The 25,003-nt window shown below is 40.9% G+C and overlaps 1 protein-coding gene across 1 annotated transcript in view; it reads left to right on the plus strand.

Annotated features, from left to right (window-relative positions):
• The first annotated feature begins 16,972 nt into the window (after positions 1 to 16,972).
• The window catches only part of SORBS2 (sorbin and SH3 domain containing 2), a 143,745-nt gene continuing 135,714 nt past the window's right edge, over positions 16,973 to 25,003 (plus strand). Inside the window, exons 1-2 of the mRNA XM_054701028.1 lie at positions 16,973 to 17,196; positions 24,395 to 24,450. Coding sequence (XP_054557003.1) covers positions 17,173 to 17,196; positions 24,395 to 24,450 — 80 coding nt within the window. The 5' untranslated portion in view covers positions 16,973 to 17,172. The remainder of the gene's footprint in view (positions 17,197 to 24,394; positions 24,451 to 25,003) is intronic.

Raw genomic sequence — 25,003 nt, forward strand, 5'->3', positions numbered from 1 at the left:
CTTTGAGAAATAAATGACTGAAGCAATATAAAAATGTCCTTACAGCAATATTTCATTTAATGAATGATATTGCTTAAGGCATTAAAAATAATTATTTGTGGCACTTGAAACACTATTTGGTTTTACTAGTCAACTCCTAATTTTCTTCCTTTCTGATTTACATATAAGATCATTCTTTTCAATATAAGCACAGTCAAGTCTTTAATGCACCAAGCTATAATGTTCAGTAAAAAATACAAAAACAAGGTATGGAATCATATTCTGGAATCACATAAAGGTCCCAATCATAAAATTATTATACTTAAAGTAAATGCAACTGTACCAGATAAACAAGATCTAAAGGATGAAAGTTTAAATACTAGTCTCTGGGTTTGTTAACATTGATTGAATCATTGGTCTTTATGCCATTGACCCAATAAACATTTTTTGAGAGCCTACTTAGTACTCTGTCCTGGTCTCTGTATTGTTTCTAGAGACGAATCCTTTACTCTCTTATGTACTCTCTTCCAATATAACAGGAGACAGTTTCTAAAAGGCAATTGTCCATGTAAGCACATAATTAAAATTATAATACGAGCTATGAAAGAAAGATGCAGGAAGCAATGAAAGCAGAATCTACAATTTTTAGATCAAAGGGTCAATGACATAAAGACTTCTAGATTTGGAACTTAGTGAAATTACTAGGAGGATGAGTTACTTGGAGTGGGAGTCAGAGGAGGCAACATACCGTTTCTAGAATGAGAAGTACCTTTTGTCAGTAGCTGAGAGCAAAGAATAAAGTGCTACAGGTATAATTCCTCCAAAACCAGATATATTGGGCACAAACATGAACATTGACTCTCTAGATACAGATGAAATTATGTGATGGTCTTTATTTCATGGGGAAAAAAATCTTTAGGATTATAGTTAGCTGTAGCAGTGCATAAAAATTCTCTATGGGTTTTACAGATGGTGTTTTTTCCCCCTATTTAAATATTGAAGAAGTATGATTTCTGAAATGATCTATGAAACGTGAATATAACTTTGGAGAAAAATGTATTTAAGCTTTGAGTAAAAATTTTCAAGATAAACATCCAAGGAAAAGTCTAACAGAGGGATATTGAAACAAAATTTCTCAATGGATAAAGACCTTACTGACTGCAGTTATGAATTCAAGTATTTTGACTACGTTCAGGTGTTTGCTTTGAGGCAGGTAAGGTGTTAAAAGTGAAAGAAAATGTTTAAAGTTTTCTCCCTTGCTTTGAACTGTATTTCAAAGAAAAATATATTTTCAACATAAAAAAATATATTCTTCCAAAGACCACCACATGTGTGTGTTTATGTGTATGTGTGTGAATTAAATCTTGCAGTTGAAGTTGGAGCTGTCCATTTTTATTATATAACTGAAATAGCAGGTATATTTTAGGCATTAATGTAGTTTGGTAACAAATTATTCAGAGTTAGAGTGATAGCAATTTTTTCTTCTGTTCCTTTTATTCACATTTTTGAAATCTGCAACAAGAATGATTTATCTTAAGGATATCAATATTTTCAAACAAAAATATTGCATGCAACTAAAAAAGAAAGAAATTACGTGATTATTATGTAATACATTTTTATTTTTCTGGATATTATTTATGGGATTTTATTTTTAAAAGGGAGCTGGCCTGAGCACTTTCATGGCATTTCTTTTGGGGGGATCAGTATCATTCTAGCAGAACCTGCTTAAGACATACAGTGGATGTCTTGATGGATGGATAGAGAGAGAGAGAGAGAGAGACAGAGAGACAGAGAGCAGTTCACTTTTTTCAGATTATTCCTTCCTCATGTTCGGCTAAACCATACACTGTTAGGGAAAAAAAAGGAGTACAAGACAGTAATAAAAGATGAGTCCAGGGGGCCTGCCTTGTGGCGTAAGAGGTTAAGTCTCAGCAATATGAAGCTATCCTCAGCCACTGCAGCATGAGTTTGATCCCCGGCCAGGGAGCTACCCACACACGGCACAGCAGACCTCTCCTGTCTCACCTGCTGCTCCCCTCAGCTGTGTATTTCCATACATCCGCCTGTTCTGTTCCCCACTCTGTCTCTGATGAATCCTCTCACCTGGCACCTCGACACCTCTGGCATATACCCCAGCTTTTGTATGGATAAATAATTAAATCCCTTAAAAAAATAAAAGATGAGTTCAATTCAGTGGCTATTAAAATGGACATTTATTCCTGATTTAAGAGTTCAACCTGAGAGCTGGGGAATCTAGACATGGGCTGGGGATGGAAATGTGTTGAATAAAGTGAAATCAGAATAGTTGGTAGAGTTCTTAGACTGCGCATTCTTGAATATATACCATTTCAATAAGCCAACTTGCAGTGGAAAACAAATTTATCATATAGGGATATCAAAGTGATATAGCATAAAGTATTTTACAGATGTTGAAATTTTGCTGGTGGCTAAAGTTGACTTAGAATATTAACAAAGATAGGATTTTTCAAAATGTGATCAACTTTGAAAGAATTAATTTAATAGTAACATAAAACCAAGAAATCAGTTAATAGCATTATAATTATGTAATCATGCAGGTTTATCTTATTGACTTAATATCTTAAATATCACCAACTGCCTTTAATATTTTCCCATGGGGATATCTTCTTGACACAGCTAAATCTTAACAACATATTCCAAGTTCCACAATCTGTAAAAATTGTGAAAGAGAATAAAACCCTTCAACCTGTAGGAAATATATCTATTTGAGAAGTTTCTTGGGCCTTCTTTTCTTGATTCTTTCACCATTATGAGATTTTTGTGAATTATTATAAGTATGTTCTCTCTACCCACTTTCATTAAATATGCTATGTCATATAGTTTTGTATCTCAAGGCAGAGCAAGAGACATATCCTTCCTCCTCTACCCCCAACGCACACACAAAACCTGATTCTGTTTCCACATTTATCAAATAGAGTATCTTACCCTCATCTGTGAAACCTGACACTGTATGGTATTGTGTGAATTGCTGAGGAAAAAACAATCTACTCTTTGAGGTTGTTATTTGAAAGATGCTTTCCTTACATGACGTAGAAATAGTTTTAACTCCTACCTCCGATCCTTAAGCAAGAAGCTATTATCTTTCCTGCAGATTTCATGTCTTTCTAAAATAGAAAGACTGACATCCTCATCACTCTAGAGATATCAGCCATTCACTCACACAAATACAATCTGAGAGCCTTCTGAGAGCAACAAGCTGCTCTAGGGACTCAGAACATAACACCAATAAAAACACCTGCCCCCAAAGAGCTTACGTTTTCATGCATAGAAACAAACAATAGAAAATGAACCTGATATGAATTTTTTCTGCAAGTAAGAAAGTATGCATGCTCTAAAAAGATAGCAGGGTAAAGAGGACCTGGAGAGTGGGTTGAGGACAGTGCAGCTAAGCGTACTAAAGAACTTTCAGAAGATGAGATGTTATCATATGGCTCCCTGGGAGAGCTGTGTTCTGGACAGGAGAATGGCCCCTGCAGAGGCTGTATGGGAGCCACAGCTTTCCAGCTTGAGATAGAGCAGGGGGCAGGTGTAGTTGCAGACAAGAGGAAAAAAGGGGAGGACACTAGAAGTTGGGATCAGAGAGACGCTTCCAGTATAAAGAATCATTCTGCTGCTAAGAGTAGTGTATGAGGGGCCTCCCCGGTGATGCAGCAGGTTGAGCGCATCGCTATGAAGCTATCCGCAGCATCTGCAGCACTGGTTCGATTCCTGACCAGCCGGGAAGATACCCACATCGCGCAACAGACCTCTCCTGTCTCGCCCGCTGCTCCCCTCAGCAGTGTGCTTTGCTCCGTCTGCCTGTTCTGCTCCCCACTCTGTCTCTGGTGAATCCTCTCACCCTCCCATGCCTCTGGCCTGTACCCCAGTTCTTGTATAAAAACAAATAAATCTTTTAAAAAAAGACTAGTGTATGAGAAGAGAAGGAGGTTAGGGATGAATAAAGATGCCGTGTAATAGCCAGGTGAGAGGAACAGGGTAGAGATGTGACAAGAAGTAGTTAATCCGCCATAGGTGTCTACTCCATGGTGGAGAGCTCAGGAGGAAGAGGAGAAACCAATCAGTGAAACTGAGAAAGCATATCCAATGAGATAGAAGGAAAAGCAAGGGACATATAATATTTTGGAAGCCAAGAGAAAAAAGCATATCATCGAGAAGGCATATAAGTGAGATGACAGCTAAAAGGAGGTTAATGAAGTTTATAATTTGGAGGTTGTTGATGACGCTGACAAGAGCCAATTGGTGGATTGCTATGGTTCTGGAAAGTCTTTTGCATGATATTTAATTTAAAAAAATCATAGTGTAACACAAGGAAAATTATGCTTATTAACTGGGAATTTGTGAATTACTGGTTAGCACCTGAGATTTCCTGCACCACCTCTTTCATTGTGTAAAGAGTTGTGTGCCTCGTGTCAGCAATGCCATGAGTAGCAGCCCTTACACAGATAAATATATCAAATAGAGAAGTCTATATTCAGGTCTTCACCTCAATGTCAACAATTAGATCAGTGTCCATTTGCTTCACTCATTCACATTGGTGGACCAAGCACTTTGTATTACCTACTGCTTGAAAATTAACTCCTAAGCTGAGAGTAAAAATAACAGACCCACCTTTGTAAGGAAATTCTTAAATATAGTAATTCTTTAATCATAGAGAGAGCTGGTTTCTCACCCAGATCTCCGGCTGGGCATCACGAACTGATTGCTTTTCAAATCACATGTTGAGGCTTCTGAGAGAACTGAACTGTTTTTCCAGTTCCGCTTAAAAAGCTTGAGCTTATTCAGTTTAACGCTCACAATGGTAGCAAGTTGGCACCATTCATAAAGCACACCTGGGAAATGGCTCGTGAGCAGGCTTTAGCCCAGGCCTGAGGAACCCCACCCACACACTGTGGTTATGGAGGTGTTCAAAGAGCAATCTTGTGATCCTTGGCTTTGGACATGCACTTTCACCATCGCCCTATCCTCCACCAGGCCTCAGTGATGCTGAAGTTCATTACAGGTAAACTTACTGCCAGCAATGCTGTCAGCCTGCAAGACCCCAGTTCACGGTGACCACTCAGTTCACAGTGATCACCGCCTTAGACAGCGTGGTGATCACCTGAGGTCTTGACCTTGGCAGTGCAGCAGCTGTGCATCCTCAGAGGACCAGTTCAACTCATAGGAAGGTTTTGGTCATGACTGTGATTGGGACTATTCCATGCATATGAACCCAATCAAAATTTAAAATGGGAGAAGCTATGCTAAGGATGCTGTTCTAGGCTGCTCCAGAGTGTTGACCTCAAGGCTTGGGGTAGTGTGTACAAATGACACGCCACTGAGCATTACTGGCAATTATGAGGCTCGCAGAACCCTGTAAGGCATATTCAAAGACTTATAGAACTACCAAATCTAAATTCACCAGTGGGCAGTCGTTTACAGACAACCATTGGAAAAATTTGCATCAAATCTACAGAAGGTGGTTGGTGGGGGCGCTCAGCTACTGCATAGGGATCCCCAGTAATTGCCTGGCAACTAGGATGCTGAATGATAAGGTCAATGCGAGACCTTAAACCCAGTGATCTGAGTTTCATGGGAACCCTTGCTTGACAGTAAAACCTAGGTTTTCAAGACACGTTGCTACTCCCAAGTTCTGTGACTATTGTCATGTACTGTCTCCATCTGCTGAGGTCTGCTGGTAGAAACATGACTGGCATTATTCAGGATCTGATGCTTATACCAAATTGCATGTATTTTTTATGACAAGAACACTGTCTTTCATGTCCAACACATGGGGGTGTAATTTTCTTGCGACTTTTCCCTTGAAATACTTTGAAAAAGTATAATTCCAGGATAGTGCTTTTTTTTTTTTTTTAAAGAGACATGTATTTTTATTTATTTATTTATTTGTTTGTTTGTTTGTACATGCACTGGGTACAGTCAGAAGCGCGGGAGGGTGAGAGAATTTGCCAGAGCCAGAGCGGGGAGCAGAGCAGGCAGAAGGACCGAAGTACACTGCTGAGGGGAGCAGCGGGCAGCAGGAGAGGTCTGCGCGCCATGTGGGACCCTCCTCCGGTGACCAGGGAGCAGCTAGGGATCGAACTGGCGCTGCAGAGGCTGCGGGCAGCTTCGCAACCCAGCGCTCAACCGCTGCACCACCGGGGAGGCCCATGGATAGTGCTTCTTATGGTCTCATTTTAGGTGACAGCCATTCCTCCCCATGTTTAGACAAATGTGCAGGTGACAGTAATCAGGTCTTTTGCATGACCTGGATATGATTGCTTTGGTGAGATGTCACTCTCAAAGGAAAGCAGGAGTGTGATTGCTTTGGAAGAACAAGAGGGTGGTCTGGACATGGTAACTGCTGGGTTTATTGTCAGCCTGAAAGGACATCTGCTGATCACCAGGACACAGGCCTTTGTCCAAAACTATCTCCCAGATCAGCAGTCTGCTAGGAGAAGAAATTGATCACTGGCAATAAATCTATCAAGAATATAGAAATATGACATTAGTCTTGTTCATGCCAGTTTAATGTCCAGACAGCGCTATGCATCACATCGAAGCCCATTTCCTTTCCTCCTGGACACAGTTAGATCCATTGTCTTTGCCGCTGCTGCAGTTAGGATTTCTGGCAAGTGGAAGTGGTATATTCCCCTTCCAGCTCTGCCTCCTAAAGCCCATGCAAGATCTTCCATATTCTCTTTCTACTTTCTTGTCTCAGCGGATTCAGGAAATGTGGGGACTCTGAGGATGGAGTTATAGGAACCAGGAACTTCATTCACTGACTGCTTAGAACAGAGGCCCCCCTGCCTCACCCCTACCACCTGCATAGATATTTAATTTTCTAATGTGAAGCCACTAAGATTTGGGGGGTGTGGGTTATAGACACTGGCCAAACATACACAATTAGTGAAACCACAGAGCACCTGGAATCTCTAATGTAATCGATCTATAAACGTGCTTTCACAGTTGTGATTATATATGAAGATATAACTGAAGAATAATTTTTTAAAGATGGTGAATAATTTTAGAAACTTATATCTAATTATCCAATGGAGCTATGATTTTAAAAGAATCCAAAAAAATCATAGAATTGAACTTTTCATTTTATTAGAGGTATTTAAGTTACATACATGTCTTTTGAACTATGTTACTTAAATATATTTGCATTCTAGGAGGATAAGTTATTCTATTGAATGTAAACAATGCATAAAACAAAATTTTAATTCCTCAAAGCAACGATATTATTCTTTTTACTTTATCTGAGATGACCATTTTTATAAATGATTTTAAAAAATAGACGAGCCTGTCAAATTCCAAATCACTACCCAAATTCAAATTTGCCAAATTCAATTTTGAGCCAGCATATTTCACCCAGAACTTCTCAATATATTAAAAGAAATAAAGCAAAGGAAACTTAAGATTTCTTATTGCAAAGTGCATTATATTGAATTCTTATGCAACTTGTAATTCTCCTGATTTTACTAAAACCTATAACCTGTCTTTTAAAAGAGAGTTCTAGGAAAGTCTTCATGAAATGACTTACAGTAAAAGCAAATACTAGTGGGGGTATAAAAATGACTATAGTTCTATGCCCAAACACCTTAACTATTTTTTTTTTTGTATTTATGGTTAAATGTCCTACAAAAGCATAATGGATGCAGAATCAAAGTTCATTCATTAGGTCTAATCAGGATCAAATATTTATTATGCACCAGTAGCCACATTGAGTGTATGTCCTATCGTGGAGATTGTTTGTGGCTAATGTGCTGTAGCAACTCATGCAGTCCTCATGGGTATGTTAACGGGTTCTGAGAGCAGGTCTCGCCTTTGTGGAATGCCTTTCATCTCTGTAGCTGCTTTTTGTATTTGGCTGGGGTTTTCCATCATATTCTAAATGTGGCATATTAATAGCCATTTAAAGATCAAATCTGAAAATAATAGGCATGTGATGTTTTCTTTCCTGATAAACATTCATTAATTACCTCCAATGAGATGCATATTCTTCAGGATGTATACATTTTATCACGACTAAGTGGGTCAGAATTCATTAGCAGTTTGGAAAGACAAATATAAAATGGGACCAGTAGCTGGGTTTAATTAAGTTGTTCCTTCCTTCAAACTTTTCGTTAAGGCAATTTTCCACTCATTATATTTGAATTCTTTCTGAAAAGGACTGTGCTCAGCATATCATTGTTTTCCATTGGCATGCTTTTGATGGAAATATTTTCAGTTTATTCAAAAAGGTGAGGACACTGAATATATTCTTTTAAAAGTCTGTTGCAGTAGAACATATCAAAGTATCCTAACCACAGCAAAAATTATGCTTAAATGTAACTTTGAAAATGCACATGGTTAACAGTTGTCACCTGTACAATATTATTTTGCAACAATGTTATGTTTATTTTAAGCGGATGTTCCATTTTCACTCGAATCTTCTAGATCAGTTTTCTCAACCTTGAGAATAATAGTTGGGGTCAGATAATTCTTTGTTGTGAGGGGCTCTCTTGCCTGCTGTAGGAGTTACAGCATCCCTGCCTGGAGGATGCCAGCTAGTTCCCTCCCCGACACCCAGTTATGACAACCAAAATGTGTCCAGATTTTCAAACATTTCCTGGGGAACAACATTGTCATGGCCTTAGATAATAAAACCGCTGCCCTAGATAATAAAATATCCTTACATTTCACTTGAATGTAAAGGCAACCTTGCTTGTTTGTAGGTACTGACTCAAGTGAAAACCATTTTCCAAAGTATCTTGGGCTTGTTGTCCCAGGTGTTCCTGTGCCTGAGCTTCTCCTGGGGAATGTCAGAACATCTTTCCTTGACTTTCTTTCTCCTTGCATTCCTTCTGTTTCCAGATGTCCTATGTTTTTACTTGCATATGTATATGTATATGCACATGCACACATACAGATATACACACACACACAATGTGTCTGTTGTGGTCAATATGTGTCTCCTACACTCACCCATCTTCTGAGGACAGTGGGGCATCTGCCTGTTCTGACCCTCCCAGTGGCCTTATTGGGTGGAATTTGTCAGAGGTGGAATTTGCCTAAGGATGCCTATTTCTTACTCCTTGGCCACCTAATTTAGCAAAATGTTAAAAATGGCCTCCAGCTTCCTGTTCACGCCACTTTTTCTTAGGCCTGTTTCATTTGTCATCAGTCTTCCTGGTCCCTCAGTACTTTGCATAGTGCTAATATTCAGGTGGATGGAACCACCTATATTCTTTTCAATTAGTTCTTGTTCTTCCCTGCTCCCTGCCGTGTTCTTAACTGGAAGGGTCATGAATTTCTCTCTTTTCCTGATGCATGTAGTAGTTAGAGCCAATGGCATGCCTATAGCAATTGGTTTAAATCCTGTGTTCTGTAAAAATTCCTCCATGATTTGTTTGAGCCCTGATTTAAATCCAATTATCATGAATTTTTCCTGTGGGGTGTTTTGTCTCCCCAAAGAAAACTAAAAACTTTCCGAAACAGAAACTGTTTTGTAATTTTTTTTTTTGCACTCCTTGAAGTATATTATATATAATGCTTTGTACAGAATGGGAATTTGGTTGCTATTTGCTCATGTGATTTGAATTTTAACACCCACCCTTAGGAGGAGGAGGAGGAGAGAAAAATTATATCAAAAGACAAAAATAGAGAAAGGAATAAGTGCTCCTAAGTGTAGTGTACCCCCAAGTTGTAAAATATAAATGAAAGCCAAAAAAAAAAACCCAAACAAATAAAGACTCACATTTTCTCATTCTAATTCTCTACGCTGGAGTCCTACTCACCACGCCAAGAGAGGGAGCATTTTATTCTCAAAGGAGTAACTCACTAGTAAATGTGATGGAAATTGGTGTTTGTTGCTTTGAAATTTGTTCTTTTACTTTAAATATGGTGGTACAAAATAACTATGCCAAGAACATACCAACTCTGTCAATAAACTGCAATAATGGGTGAATGCTGGGGGCTCCACAGCATCCACTGATCCACTCTAGAGGTTTCTGTTGTGCCACATGGCCGGGATAGAGCTTGCCCCTTACCTTAGCCATTGTGTCGTGGCAGGTGATATGATAGTATTGTATTTGTGAGATTAGTTTCAAATACATGATTGGAGGGGTGTGAATTCTGAATGCATATGTGCTCTGTGTCCCTGACATTTTCCAATGGGAAAGAGATAGTATGGCAGAATGATGAGCAAATATATACTTGCAGTTGAATGGTGATGAGCTGAAGCAGAATTTTATCTTTTGTGCCTATTTGATATACACAGCTGACACTTAAAAATGATCCTTGTCATCATTTTCCTTTTATACATAGGGAGTAGTTTCAGAGAATTGAATAGTGTTTTCTAAGTCCCGCATCTAGTGAGTGGTGGAACAGGGATTCTAACTGGGATGGTGTACGTGTCTTCATCCAGCACCAGTCACCACGACCTGGTGTCTCTCAGGCACATACTGGTGGAATCAGAGGTGGCATTTGCATGAGTCCATGTAAGTGGTCACGTTTGAACAGTGTATCACTTCCCTGGTGAATACACTTAGCAACCAGCTTACAGTGTTTGTAGACAGACAATGAAGCCATAGCACCCAGGTGGGGCAGGAGGTGAGCAACAATCCCCAAAGAATGCCTTCTAATGCTTGTTTATAGGGCGTCTCCTGGGTATGCTTGGTAGGTATGCATTTTCTCTTTTGGGTTGTATTGAAGGCTTTGGTATTTATTTCTGTATTTGTTTTGTCTAAGTAGGCAATAGAAAGTGTTCCATTAGAGCTGTAAACATCTAGCTAAAAAGCGGGTCTACTCATCCGTTCTGCTTCTGCCCCTGCAACATCTCCACAATTATTCCTTCGCATGTTAATGCACACAATGAACTAATTTATCTTCAGTTTCTTCCTTCCATAAAATTCTACTGGTCTGAAAGTCCTTATACCCTACAATTATACAGCTTCACATTTGCCTCTATAATTGTGAACCGGAATAGCTAGGATTTAGTTGTCCATGTGATTGATTAATTGGTATAAAATTAGCTTTGCTATCCAGTTCCATCAAGATTTTGAGTGAAAACAAATATCACTTCCTCCCATCCTCCTTCTCTCTCTATTTCTTTCCTCCCTCCTTCCTCTTCCCCCTTCTCTTTCATTTCTTTACACAACAGGAGGGTTCTGTGCCCTTTTCCCTCAAGGCTGACTCTCAGTGGACTCTCAGGAACTCAGGAAGTTCAAAGCAATGAAATCCTCTCCAGGTGTCTGTGCTGTTTCCACAGGTGATTCACAATAGGAGCAATTCCTTGGAGCTGCTTGTCCCTGTCAACACCAGGCCTCCTGTGTCTGCTGTGGCTCTGGACATCCCAGCCCTGAAGGGAGGGAACTTACCCTGAGGGGTCCCATGTTTCTCTCCTCCTCCTGGCACAGCTTCTGCATCCCAGGAGGGCTAGGTGGTTCTGTGAGCTCCTCTGCTTCACCTTGGAGGTCAGCTATGGCCTACTGGTTCTGTGGCATTCCATGACTTTATCAAGGTCTAGTTTTTATTTTTTTTTTTTAAAGATTTATTTATTTATATAAGCACTGGGTACAGTCAGAAGCATGGGAAGGTGAGAAAGTTCACCAGAGTCAGAGCAGAGAGCAGAGCAGGCAGACCGATGAAGTACACTGCTGAGGGGAGCAGGGGGCGGCAGGAGAGGTCTGCATGCCATGTGGGACCCTCACCCGGTGGCCAGGGATCAAACTGGCGCTGCAGAGGCTGCGGGCAGCTTCGCAACCCAGCGCTCAACCACTGCGCCACCAGGGCCCGGTCTAGTTTTTATGAAGAGATCTTGCACAAAGTTCCTGAAATATACATTGTTTTTTAAGAAGCTATAACATTAGCAAGCAGAGTCATATTCCCAAACACTTTTTGGACTACTGCCTGCCACCCCTGAAAAAAAGAACCCCAGCTTAGCTCAGGGTTTCCTTGCATTCTTCTTTGGATTCTCATCCAAGAATATTGTAGGAGCCGCTCCCTCACTTTTTCAGGTAGAAAGATGCCTCTCCTTGCAGTAAGGCACAGGAGCTCATCAATAAATAAGGCTCCAGAAACAGCCCAGGGATTACCTATAGCTGCCAACGTTAAAACATAAACAAGCTCTAATAATAAGTCAGGTTTAGCTATCATTTTTTAGTACATTTTTGGATTACAAAAAAAACTGATGAATAATTGCACTAACAAAATCTAATAGGATGGGGAAATTATTTTAAGGTGGTTAACAAGCCAGCTTTATGCCTAAGATGTGATTAATGTCAACGCTGCAGATACAAAATCCATAGTAAATCTCTCACCATCAATATTTCGCTCCTAAAAATTGACAGCCTAGATTAGCTAGGGAGGTTGCTTTTGCTGTAACATGCAGTAGGATTTGTGTTGTCATTAATTTCAGAACTTGGCACTCCATCTAGCCTTATTTCAAATCCCAGAAACAGATACAAACACAGGAGAATAAGATTGATGGACAGTAAACTGAGGTAATCTTTTCAAGAACAAATTGCATAAAGCAAAGCAGGCACAATTAAAAAGGGTTTCCTTAAAAACCGAAGCCTACTCCCATAGTTTCCTTCGATGGGTGGGATCCTGAAAAGGGGCCAGTCCTTTCCAACAACCTCCCTCCCTCTGTGCCTTTGGAGGCCGTGAGCCGCAACTCACTTCCACAGCGCCTGGCCCTCGCTAGCGGGGCTATAGCCACATGTCTGGTGTTACACGGTTCAGTGCTAATTCCCTGGTCCCCAGGTGTCCCTGATAGCTGGCCTCTCTACCTCAGAGTGGGCTCCCCTAGAACTCATAAATGTGCCTCAAAAACAAGCTCAGTTACCAGCTTTTACTAAGCCAGGGGAAAATACAAGGCTTCCATTCCCCAAGATGCAAAGGCCACATCTTTCATCTCTTCAAGCTTGGAGCCAGATGTGCTGAGAGAGAGCAAGAGGATGCCATGGACCTGATCACCTATGAGTCTGCTCACCTGCCAGGGGTCAAGGTGGGGATGAGCCATGGTGCAGTTCTGGAACTTCCGACTGTCCCTGATAGAGGACAGTGCCCTCTGTGCTGGGGGTGCTTACCAGGACCAGCCAGGCACCCCGAGCACACTGCTCGTGAACCAGTATCCTCAGGACCTTTCTAATCAGATCACGGAAAGCTTGTCTGAGCTCATATTCAAACATTTGCCACTGAATTCAAATGATTACATCACAGAAAATTGCCTCCCTAGATTATGGCCCAAAGTCTACAGTCTGCAACTAGTTTAGGGGACAGTCTGCTTGATGGGAAAAGAAAGTCTGCTCACAACATCTTGTTTTCTTACGGGGCCTAACCCCACCCGGGAATATTGGTGTGGGCACTCCTAACTGTACATCAACCCTAGGATGAACTCAGCCTGCCATAGCTTGCTAGTTTGTCCCAGGCCATAACTGCAGCCCCTCTTCCACATAAAGAGCTCTCATCATAGAGGCTATGGAGATCCACAGAAACCGATTGTGCTCCCGAAAAATAAGCCTAAAAATGACCTTATGGTGATGTCAGTGGAGGAGTTTTCAGAACAACTTAAAAAAATGTTTGACTCATGTTACTCGGGAACCATCCTTCTATTTTTCAAGCCACTTAAATGTAGAGAAAATATTCTCTCCTGAAACTCTTACCTAAAAGCAATGGAGATGACAGAGTCACTTGCTGTTTTCTCCAATGGGGCTTCTGTCATTTTGTTATTCCTTCGATGATGTCTCCCTCTGCTGCCTTCTCCTGAGCCTGCCATGTAGAGATCTGTCCCAGGGTTTGCTGATCCACAGAGAGACCAAAAATATGACCCAAGAGAGGGGAGTGACAGCTGGGGTTGCCCTGCTTTTCGAAAGACCTAGATGGTGGTGAGAGGCAGGCTGGGGAGATGGGCAGGGCCGCTGTCACTAAGGCCGGCTTCCCTCATGGCCCCTTCAGCCCTGGGAGCTGGTATCTTCAAGTTGTGGGCATGGGAGGGAGGGGATTTAGGAGAGATAAGAGTGAGGTGTAATTATATGCTTAAAACTAAAATGAACCAAAAAGAGGACTGTTTGTTGTCTGTTGCTATTTTGTTTTTAAAGTTCTGGGTCTTCAACCTCAGGAATGAAGAACAATAAACAATTGCAAGATTGGCCATCTGAATTGAGATGGCTTGCCACTGAGGGATTATTTGTTCTGTCCTTTATGATACCAGGTAGCATCAGGGACCAAGTGGGTGTGTAAGCCAGAGTGAGCTAAATACACTCTAAGTTTTCATGATCTGTCAAAAAATTAGTGAGTTCAGTTGACTTACCAATCACAATTTTCCTCTTAGCAGCATGTTATGAAACTAACCTGCCCCCAATAAGATGCAAGATAATAAATGGCAAATGGAAGTTATTGTAAAATTATTGTAACTTTAAAAGGACAGCCTGTTACTCTAATAAGGAGTAATAGTACAAAGCTCCAATCTTACTCATTAATCTTGATCTAAGGTTCACATCTAAGCGCTTTCATAGATGGGGGTAATGTGATCCCCCCTGCAGGAAACCAGAGCTGGCACCAAGCATGCCCCTTTGGGCTCAGTGCCCCCTGTCATGCTGGGTGGCTCTTTTGCATTGAGTAGGGTGTTGACATGGCTGTGGAAGGAGATCAGATGTCAACAAATACATGTCCATGGGTGTGTAGTACACAGGCCAAGGATTTGAATGATTTTAGTAAATAGGTCTCTTTCCTGATTTATTTATACAAGAACCAGGGTACAGGCCAGATGTGCAGGAGGGTGAGAGGATTCACCAGAGACAGAGCGGGGAACAGAACAGGCAGACTGATGAAATACACTGCTGAGGGGAGTAGCGGGTGAGACAGAAGAGGTCTGCTTCTCCATGTGGGATTCTTACCAGGATCAAACCTGCGTTGCGGAGGCTGCAGACAGTTTTCACAGTGCAGCGCTCAGCTACCTGCGCCACAGGGAAGGCCCTCCCAATATTTTTTTCTCCTTTCTCCTATAGCAATATATCTTCATTTCCAGTTTTTACCTCATCCTGTTAAACATTAGCTAAAATTTTACTAGTATCATAATAAGAGTTGACAACTTGATTATTAACACAACTATGTCAGAGGCATAAAGTGGACAGTTTAGGTGAATTATCTTATTCAATTGTTGAATTAATCTGCCCTGGAATATACATTCCATGAAGACATGAACTCTCTCATCTGTTCTGGACTTTTCTGGATCTGTTTCCTGGGAAGTAGTAGGTGTTCAATAAATATTTGGTGAAGAAATAAATAAGGTGAGTGAGTGAAAGCACCACCTCTGGGCCTCCCCATTGGTGCAGCGGGTAGAGCACAACGCTATGAAACTGTCCACAGCCTCTGTAGCGCAGGTTCAATTCCCAGCTAGCCAGGGAGATTCCCACATGGTGTGGCAGACCTTTCCTGTCTCTCCCGCTGCTCCCCTCAGCAGTGTATTTCAATCCGTCTGCCTGTTCTGCTCCCCACTCTGTCTCTGGTGAATCCTCTCACCCTCCTGCTCCTCTGGCCTGTACCCCAGCTCTTGTATAAAAATAAATAATTTTTTTTTTTAAAAAGAAATAAAGTGCCACCTAGGAAGAAGACACTATTGTTGGAAGATAAAGTGGCCAGTAGATGGTGAAAAAAAGCTGCAAACCCTGGCAGACTGTCGCTACAGATAGGGCTCCTCTTGTGAACAGGTATTCCTCTACATGGGTCACAGAGATTATTTTGATTTTGTTTTTATTCATTCCTTGCTGTGTGCATGGAGTAACCCTAATGTGCCAGATGCCAGGCTTGAAAGATAAGATTCTCAAGGTTGTTTGAAGTCCACACCCAAAGTCCTGGTGTCAAGGCTAGCCCATGAGAAATTGAAATCATTACCTTGCCAAGATGAGCAGAGGGGAAGTTAAATCAGAATGAATACAGAAAAGCTAAAACACCTATTTCAGAAAAGGACTCTGACTTGGATGGACTGGAGGTTGTATGGAACATGAACACTTCTGAAATATAGGAGCTATGACAAGCCAGGACAGACCAGGGTCAGATGGAGGGCCCAGGGGAGTGGGAAGCTATGAGCACCTTAATCATCACCTCAAAGGCCAAGTCTGCAAGTCTGTGCTTGTGAACTGGCCAGTGTATGATTTGTGGTGGGTTAGCACAACTTAATGGACCAAAACTAACGCAAGTACTGAAAACAAAAATGTATTTTTAGTTTACTTACAAGAGTCTAGGGCAGTTTCCAATGAAGACTTCAAAAGCAGGTACATAATGAAAGGTAAGGCCAAGGTGTGTCCCAGACCTGGCAGCAGGTTGTAACACAGTGATAGGAGTGGAGAAGCAAAAGGTATTTTTTCATGCATTTCTTTGTTATTTTCTGTATTTTTCCTTCTTACCTCTGCTAACTCCCTTTCACATCTTAAACATCTTTAATGTTTTTGTGTTACGTTATGCATTACCCTAATTACACAAGGTCCTAATCTTGCATTTTCTAGTTGGACTTTCCCTGCACATTTTTACACTCTTAATTCTATGCCAAAGAACAAGTACATGCAGCTAGAGCTGGGCTGAGATGCTTATTTTGCATTTTAGCCTCCCAACGTCATGCTGCAGCACAGATTGGGTGACCTTCAAACCTTTATTTCACTGACTTCCAGCTTTCCTGATGCCAAAGTCACAGATCATTTTTGTGTTGGAAATTAACTTTTTGCAAAAGCAAGGAGGAAAATCCATGCACCATAAATAATTTGACCTGTCCACTGCACAGTGATATTCCATAGGCTGATGTTTCTGGGCCAATTGACTTCTAACAACATGAGTGTTTCGCTCTCTGTCTTTTATGTAAATGGCATCAGTGCTGTCTGTGTCTGCAGTGTGGAGTGCTGAGTGCTGACAGTGTGAGAATTCCATGCACGTGCATCTGCTGGTCAGCATAGTTGGCCAAGTCCAAGTTCAATATACACAAAAGACCACTCTCTGCTCTGCTCAAGTCCAGTAGAAGCCACACACAGCAGACTTGTGTTTCTGCCGAGGGCACCAGTTTTCCATCATCTATTTTTTATAGCACTGATACTAAACCAATTGCAGCAAATGAAGGGTATTATTTCTGGCTGGGGTGCATCACGATGCTGATTTGCACTTCCTTGCAAACAGGTTTTCTGTTGGTTTTTATCCTTTACCATGGGAGACTCGGTTCAACAAAATGTAAGTGTTTTGAGATCTGATATTTGCAAAATGTAAATAGCTAGTTCTCCAGCTATAAGGGGGGAGGGGTCATGTGATGATAGAATGGAATAGGGAAAGAAATTTTATCTGGTACAATTCGTGGCAGGATATCACTGGGCTGAAGACAGGCAAAATAATTTGCTACTCCCTCCAGTTTCTCAGTATATCATTAATCTCTGAGAGAATCTTGGCTTCCTGTGAATCAACTTTGAGACATTTCAGAATCATTTTGTGATGTGCTCTTTCTGAAATGTTTGCATGTCCTCATCTTCAGGTGACTCCTAAAGTCATAAGCTTGCACTTTAAGATTTTAAAATGATTGATAAAGATTTGTAAACCAGGAAGTTTAGAGGAATTCATTTATGAAGGTCCAGTAGCCCTGACACCCCTCATACACACACACACACACACACACACAAATAAACATGCTGAAATCTGAAAATTTAACCAAGTAACGGACTGCCATATTACACATCAACTTAAAATGTCAATTTGCTTACAATAGATTTACTCACGTCGATTCATTAAATATCAATAAGAAGTGACCGTATTCGAAGTTGCCCAGTGTTGAGTTTTACATGTGGTTCATTTCCCAGCTGTTAGTGGTTTGATGAGAGCTAATGTGGTATCATCTATTTCTCTATGAATATTGATCTCATTTTAGGTAGAGAGCTATCCTTGCTTTTCAAACATGTTTTTGTTTTTGTTCTGTATTCTTGGATCTAATATTATTTATTCAACTTCTTGACTTTTTAATGTAATAACCACTTTTAACTAGTAAAAAGAAAATACCCAATAAGCCGAGTTTTCCATAGTTCCTCTGCATTTATGTTTTACTTAGAGAGAAATCAATAGCATACCAGGGATGGAAATATGTCAGCTCTCTGGCTACATTATTCCCTTTCTATTAAACTTGACAGCTAATTTGCAAGTTCATACTTTTTCACTTCTAGAGTTCTTGCTACCCTATACTTGAACCCTTCTAACTCCAGCTAAATATGCAAATAGAGAATGGAACCCAGGGGTGACCTGGCATTGGTATCATGTCCAAGGTATTATTTTGGTCAAAGACAGAAATTAATTCTGTGTAATGCTTTCTAGTAAAAGAGAATAGCATGAGGGCAATTAGAGAAAAAATAGAATTGAATGTATTATATAAAACTAGCTTGAATGTTCCCTTGAGCATCACAAAAAGAATTTGAAGACCAAATATTTCATCAAAATTAATTGCACAAAATCATATTAAGATTAAGGCTCCTTCCTTCGAGCCATTCATGGAATGTTTCAAATTCTTTTTCTATATAAAGATATATTTAATCTGATAAAAACAAGTGGCATTTTTATAATCCAGAAAATTTATTTATTCTTAGAAAAGAAGAAATTCTGGTCATGTTGCCAGATATGGGGAAAAAATATGTAAGGGGTAACATTTTTTTTGGCATGAAATAGAAAGGGATTTTTTTTTTAAATAAAACACTTGGCAAGGCAAAAAACTTAAAAATATTTCTGAACTTGCCCAGTTGCAAAACCACACAGCATGTTTTGCTTTTTCTGTTATGGAAGAAGGAAAAACCCTAGGCTGGGACTGAATCCCATCATTTCACTTCTCCTGACAGGGATTAGTTCAATTAACTAAACTTCTGTTGGAATGCCAAGCCTGTCATCTACCCTGCGCAGAAATGAAAAACATGGCATTCTAGAAAGAACTTAAAGCAGCCAATTTCTTCCAAAATATTTGAGTGACCCTTAGAGGTTAACAGCACAATCTTTTACACAAAAATTACTGTAAATGTGGAGAATGTATTCTTCCAGGGTCAGCAAACAATCTGAGCTGTCAAACACTGTACACAGGCAAGCAGCCTTGAGTCAGACAAAAGGCAGAGGTTGGAGAAAAGAAGACACAGGGACCCCCCAAATGTGCTCTGACTATTCCTCCTTAATTCTAGGTTCTTTCTCAATGTCGTTCATCCTGTAGCATTCTATAATTCTGAAAAACCATTTCATTGGGATTTTCAAGCACCTAGCAACCTAGTTTGAGCCTGTAAACCATTATGCTCTTTTTGTCTCATGCTTGGAGTCCACAACCTGTGTTTCCAAAGTCAGTGTGGACAGGGGAGAGGTGTGTTTACTGACAGGAAACTTTGTTGCATTATTAAGTCTTTTTTTCTCTCATTTTACCTCAGAGCTCAATAAGAGAACTAGGTATTTAGAGAGCAAACAAAACCTGATTTTGTGGCAATTTTGTTTTCCCTGTCAGAATGTCCTTTCCCACATCAACCTGCTCACACTGTAAAATGCCAACACTCACACAAGCGCCCTACCTCTCCTGTGCCAGGGATGATACCACAAGCCCTCATATTCCCTCCTCTGACTTCAAAATCAGGCCTCCAGGCCATCTGGGGTCTTTAGACCATCTTGTTTTTGAGAAGACCACATTTTTAGGGTTTTTTTTTAAATAGAATTTCTTCTTCCCACCCCTAATTTTTTCTCTGTTTTTTTTTTCTGAAAAGAAGAAATAAAACTGTATTTGTTTATAGAAAATATGATTGTTGATATGAACAATCTTAAAGAACTAAGAAAAAAATTTCTGGAACAAATAAGCAACGGTGACAATGTTACAGACACATGGTTAATACCTGAAAGTCAGTTGCTTTCTTACAGACCAGCAATGAATAATTAGAACTTAAATTTTTTAAAATATATATCATTCATACTAGCACCAAAAAAATAAACGAAATACTTAGGTATTCATCTCACAAAGCACATATAAAATTGCCATGCAAAAAGCTATAAAACTAATGAAAGAAATAAAAGAAAATCTTAGTAAATGGAGATATATTCCCTGTTCATTGCTAAGTAGACTCAATATTCTGTTGTGGTAACAACTGGTTTCCAATCTTTTTCTTTAAATCTCATTTCTTTTGAAGTTACCTGTATTGTGAGCACAAGTCTCTCTCAGCAGTACAGCTATTCTGAGAAGGCACAAGATTCTAATGGCAGAGACCAACTCTTAACACTGATTGAGGAAAGAGGAGACAACAGCTCCCAACAATGCCCATTGTCCTCCAAGCTCCCCTTCTCCTCCAGTCCTGGAGCAGAAACCAGCCATCAATTGTGGCTGGACAGCAGCTGCCCTTCCTACCAGGCCTCTCTAAGCCCCAAACCTGAGACCTGAAAGCAGTGGAAATTCTTAGTAGAAATGCCAAGTTGAAACAATCATTGGAAAATCAACTTCTTCTATCGTGCCCTGAAAAAAACATTGAAAGAAGCAGTGCTTTGAGAGAGCTTCAATAATCACTGAAAAAGGAGAAATTGCAGGCCATCTTGATGCCTTGGTTACTATTCTTTCCTCAAGCTCAGATTAATAGATGTTGCTAAGAGCAAGCCAGAACTCAGCCATTGTTATTATCCTAAATCGTATGTAACTTGGAGTAAAAATGTTATCAATGGGGGCCCACGGAGAAGTGATGGCAGTGAGCATGGTACTGTTAGGTCAGAGGGGCCAGGCGTTCCTGCTGGGAGACTTTCAGTTTACCCCAGTGTGGACTGTCAGCTGCTGACTCCCGTCACTGCTAAAAGCGAGCCCAAGACCCACGGCCCATCTTTCACTCTGCAGTGGTTGTGGGCCAGCAGGTGACAAAGAAGAATGAATGACTCTTGAGCAGTTTCTGGAGACTCTTGGGGTTGTCAGTTGTGCCAAAGTGGCCCCAGGCTGCAGGTGACACAGGGAACATATTGCCAAGTGGGTTGCTCCCTGGCTGGCTGGGAATCGAACTTACACTGCAGAGGCTGCAGACAGCTTCATAGGTTGCGTCTTAACCCCTTGCACCACCAGGGAGGCCCCAAGCAAATGTAGTTTTGACTCCTTTTATGAATGGTGTTTTGTCTGAAACCTCATTTTCAGACTGATAAGGGTACAAAACCAGGAACTAACGTGGTGATCACTGAATGTCATTGCTTTCAACTATTGCTCAAATCTCATCTTCCTTCCTACTTTCTCCTGAGTCCTCACATCTACTCAGCATCTCCACAACCTCCAGAATACCCAGTTCTTTCATGAATAGATTAATTCTTTTACCTTCATTGTCACGGGACTCTCACAGGCCAGGGAAGACTTATAGGGGAAGAAAAGTAATTTTCTCTCAACCTTCCATGTCCTTAGCTGAGACTCCCCCTCCTCCAAGGTAAGGAAAGACAGATTAACAAAAGAAAAACAAACAGGGCCTCCCCTGGTGGCGCAGGCAGTTGAGCATAGTGCTGTGAAGCTGTAGCTGTCTGCAGCCTCTGCAGTGCCAGTTCGATCCCCGGCCACTGGCGAGGGTCCCACAAGGCGTGCAGACCTCTCCTGCCGCACCCACTGCTCCCCTCAGCAGGGTATTTCGTCAGTCTGCCTGTTCTGTTCCCCGCTCTGTCTTTGGTGAATCCTCTCACCCTCCTGTGAATCTGGCCTGTACCCTGGTTCTTGTATAAATAAATAAATAAATCTTAAAAAAAGAAAAGAAAAGAAAAACAAACAGAAGTTTGTTAACACATGTATGTGAGAGCTACTGAGGGAAAATGAGTAACTCCCTGAGGTGTCTTAGAATTCAGGCTTAAAAACCACTTTATTAATAGGGAAGAAGGGGGAGGATATTTGCCTCTTAGTTGATGTCTAGGAGAGACAAATGAGTCTTTAGAAGAATAGGTAGGAGGTAGGCTAGTTTGTGACAAAGTTTGTCTGTCGGTGGTGTCAACTACTAGTCACGTCTCCTGTGTGAGAGTCTAACCTCCCTGGTTGATGGAATTTACAGGATACACAGGAACTCACAATGCTTATGACAACTGAATTCCTTTTGGAGGCTCTGTCTTCAGGTATATAAGGGGAACTCAGAGATATCTTCTCCCCACATTGACTATTTTTCAAGTATCTACGATTCAGAATAATCAATATCCCAAAATAACATATTTTGGGATGGCATGTCCAGAACTCCTAGAGTCATATTTTCTGGGGGGCATATTCTGCTACCATTCACTTTTTTTTTTTTAATTGAAGTATCATTGGTTTATCACACTCTGTACATTTTATGTGTATAGCTCCCTTAGTCATCATCTGTATATACTGCATTGTATTCACCACATTGCATTCATCACCATACAGCTGACCTTTTATTCTTCACTTTTAAATGAGAACATTGATCTGCTACTTCTTTCATTCCTGTGACTGACTTAGTTGCAAAGCATGCTTTCTTTAGTTTAGTCCTATACTCAGACTTGCACTACCGCACCTGGTGCAGGATTGTGATTTGGGAATATGGCACAACCACAGAGTTTACTGAGATTGCTTCTTCATTTACTCAGCACTCACGAAAGTCATGCTAAGAACACTATTTCTAAATAAAAAGGAACTTTTAGCGCAGTCACAGCAGAGCCGGACTGCCTGGCACCATCACTTAGACCTGTCAATGGCACCATCTTGTATGTTGGGAAGAAAACCTGAGTTCATATAAAAAATTGGAAAGAGAACTTGACACACAATGAGCATGCTGGCTATAATAAACTCTTAATTGTGCTGTTGGGAACTGAACAACTTTAAGTTTGTACTAAAAATTAAATTCTAAACATTTTTTTAAGATATTTGGAAAGTTCAACTGTTAAAAGCAAGCTGAACTTCATCAAGGCACATACACAGAATTTTAGTTATCAGTAGGTAAATTATTTTGATCCACCACAGAGGGCAGAGGAAGGGATAAAAGTACACACACACACACACACACACACACACACACACACACACATACACAGAGCTTTAATGTTATAATCTAGGAATGACAATGTAACTAAAGTTTAGCATAGAAGTAGATGCACTTTTAGCAGAATTTTCATCAGAAAGTATTTAGAAATAGTTTAAACAGAATGGAGAATTGGAAGGGTTGTGTATAAATGTATGAGTATAGTTCGACTTGTCTTTTCTTGTCAGAAGAGCTCCACTTAAGAAATAAGCTGTCTACCAAAATATGCAGATAACTGCAAATGATATTTTGCTTAGAAGGAGAAAAAATAGCTTACTATGGTTCATTTGAAGTAAATCTGCTAGGATATCAAAATAGAGCATTATTTATTGCTAATAGCAAATTGATTTATCTGCAGGAACATGCATTGCTTCTCATGATAAAAGCAGGACCATCCCTTGAAATGGGTTGATTAAGCATCTGCCTCATGAAGGAATTGAAGGGTCCCTGACAAATTCCCACTTTCCCCCAATAACTCCCCCACATCCCAAGACCCTCACTTCCTATCTGGTCTGATATTCCTGCCACAGAGTCAGTCTGATGTTTAGAAGGTAGAAATGATTTGCTTCAAATATTTTACAATTTACCTGTGTGAGGAAAGGGGATGTTCAACCTCTGTTAGCACATCTGAGAGCCTCAGAGAAGGTCCTAACTACACCACTTTATGTTGCAGACAGCTGTCCATGAAAGCTGATTTTCCATTAGTGTAAAGAGTCTGGGCAACTGAGATTTGAGTTGCAGACAAGGAAGATTCCAGGGAAGAGTCTTTGAGGAGGGGTGAATTCTTGCTTCAGGAACTGGCTGTGGGTGGAGGGAAGATATCAGACCACCCAGTGCGAGGGAGGGGTGACAACTCCTGGGGGCACTGACTTGATCACACAGGAATCACACAGGCCCCTGAAGCCTCCCTCCTCTCCTCACCTGCCAAGTGCAGCTCTGGAAAGGGCTAGAAAAGCAAAGTGGAGACAGGAACAGCATGAGTCAAGCAAATTAACACTGTGTCCCCACATACTAGTAAAATGCCCAGGGGCAGAAAGGAGGCTTTGACAGAGAAAGTTTGTATTAAATAAGAGACAAGGGAAGAGATAATGAATGAGCAAAACAAATTAAGACTTCCAAAGTCATACTGCTGGCTTTACCCACAGTCCTGTGTAGAATACCTGGTGAGTTACCCTTCTCTGTATACTTTATAGTGACGAATGGCAGGATGTAACTAAGGTAATGACATGTATTTGCAGATCCCTTTTCACAGTTTTTGTATGTTTCTGAGCAGGAATCAAATTTTGGAAAGAAAAAGTATAGAATAATAAACTTAAGTTTTCCTCCATTTGATTTCACTGCTATTTTGGTTGCTTTGCAATTGTGGGGCAGATCCCACCCACCTATTTATTGTAACATTTCTTTTCTAGAGCCAGAATAGGACAGACTCATATACCATTCTGATCTGGGTGCATTTCTTCAGAAGGTATGCTGTACTCGGGGTGGGGGGGCGGGGGACGGGGAAGTGTGGCCACCTGGACTTGGGGCTGACTTGGCCAAAAGATCTCCCAGTGAGCTAAGGAAATAAAATCATGGGCACCACGAGTGAGAACATACTCTGACCTCTCCTTGACACTCAGTTCGACTCTATTCCCAGCAGAATTTCTGTCTTGAGGTTCTGCCTAGAGTCCCTTGACTTAAGCTGATTTAAAGGAGGCCCTGGGGAAATCGCAGCGAGGTGAGGAGAAAGCAGGGATATCAAGACAATGCAATTTTTTTTCTCACAGACTGAAGTTTTCGATTCTTCACTCTGCCTTATTTCATAATAGATTATGTTGCTGGGGGGTCATAAGAAGAGTGCAAGGAAACTTTCAGTGAGTCACATCCTTGTCCTAAAATTCCTTCCCTCTTGCTGCTTCTCAGCGCCTGCCATTCCCATCTGGTCTCTACCTAGTGTGGCCTTCCCTCTTGCTCATGGACACGGGGAAGGTTCTAACCACCGGGCACACCTGACAGCCTGACTTCTAAGTCCTCCAGGC

Source organism: Talpa occidentalis, unplaced genomic scaffold, assembly GCF_014898055.3.
Source record: "Talpa occidentalis isolate TD23 unplaced genomic scaffold, MPIMG_talOcc4v2.1 talOcc4.4, whole genome shotgun sequence".
Taxonomy (NCBI): Eukaryota; Metazoa; Chordata; class Mammalia; order Eulipotyphla; family Talpidae; genus Talpa; species Talpa occidentalis.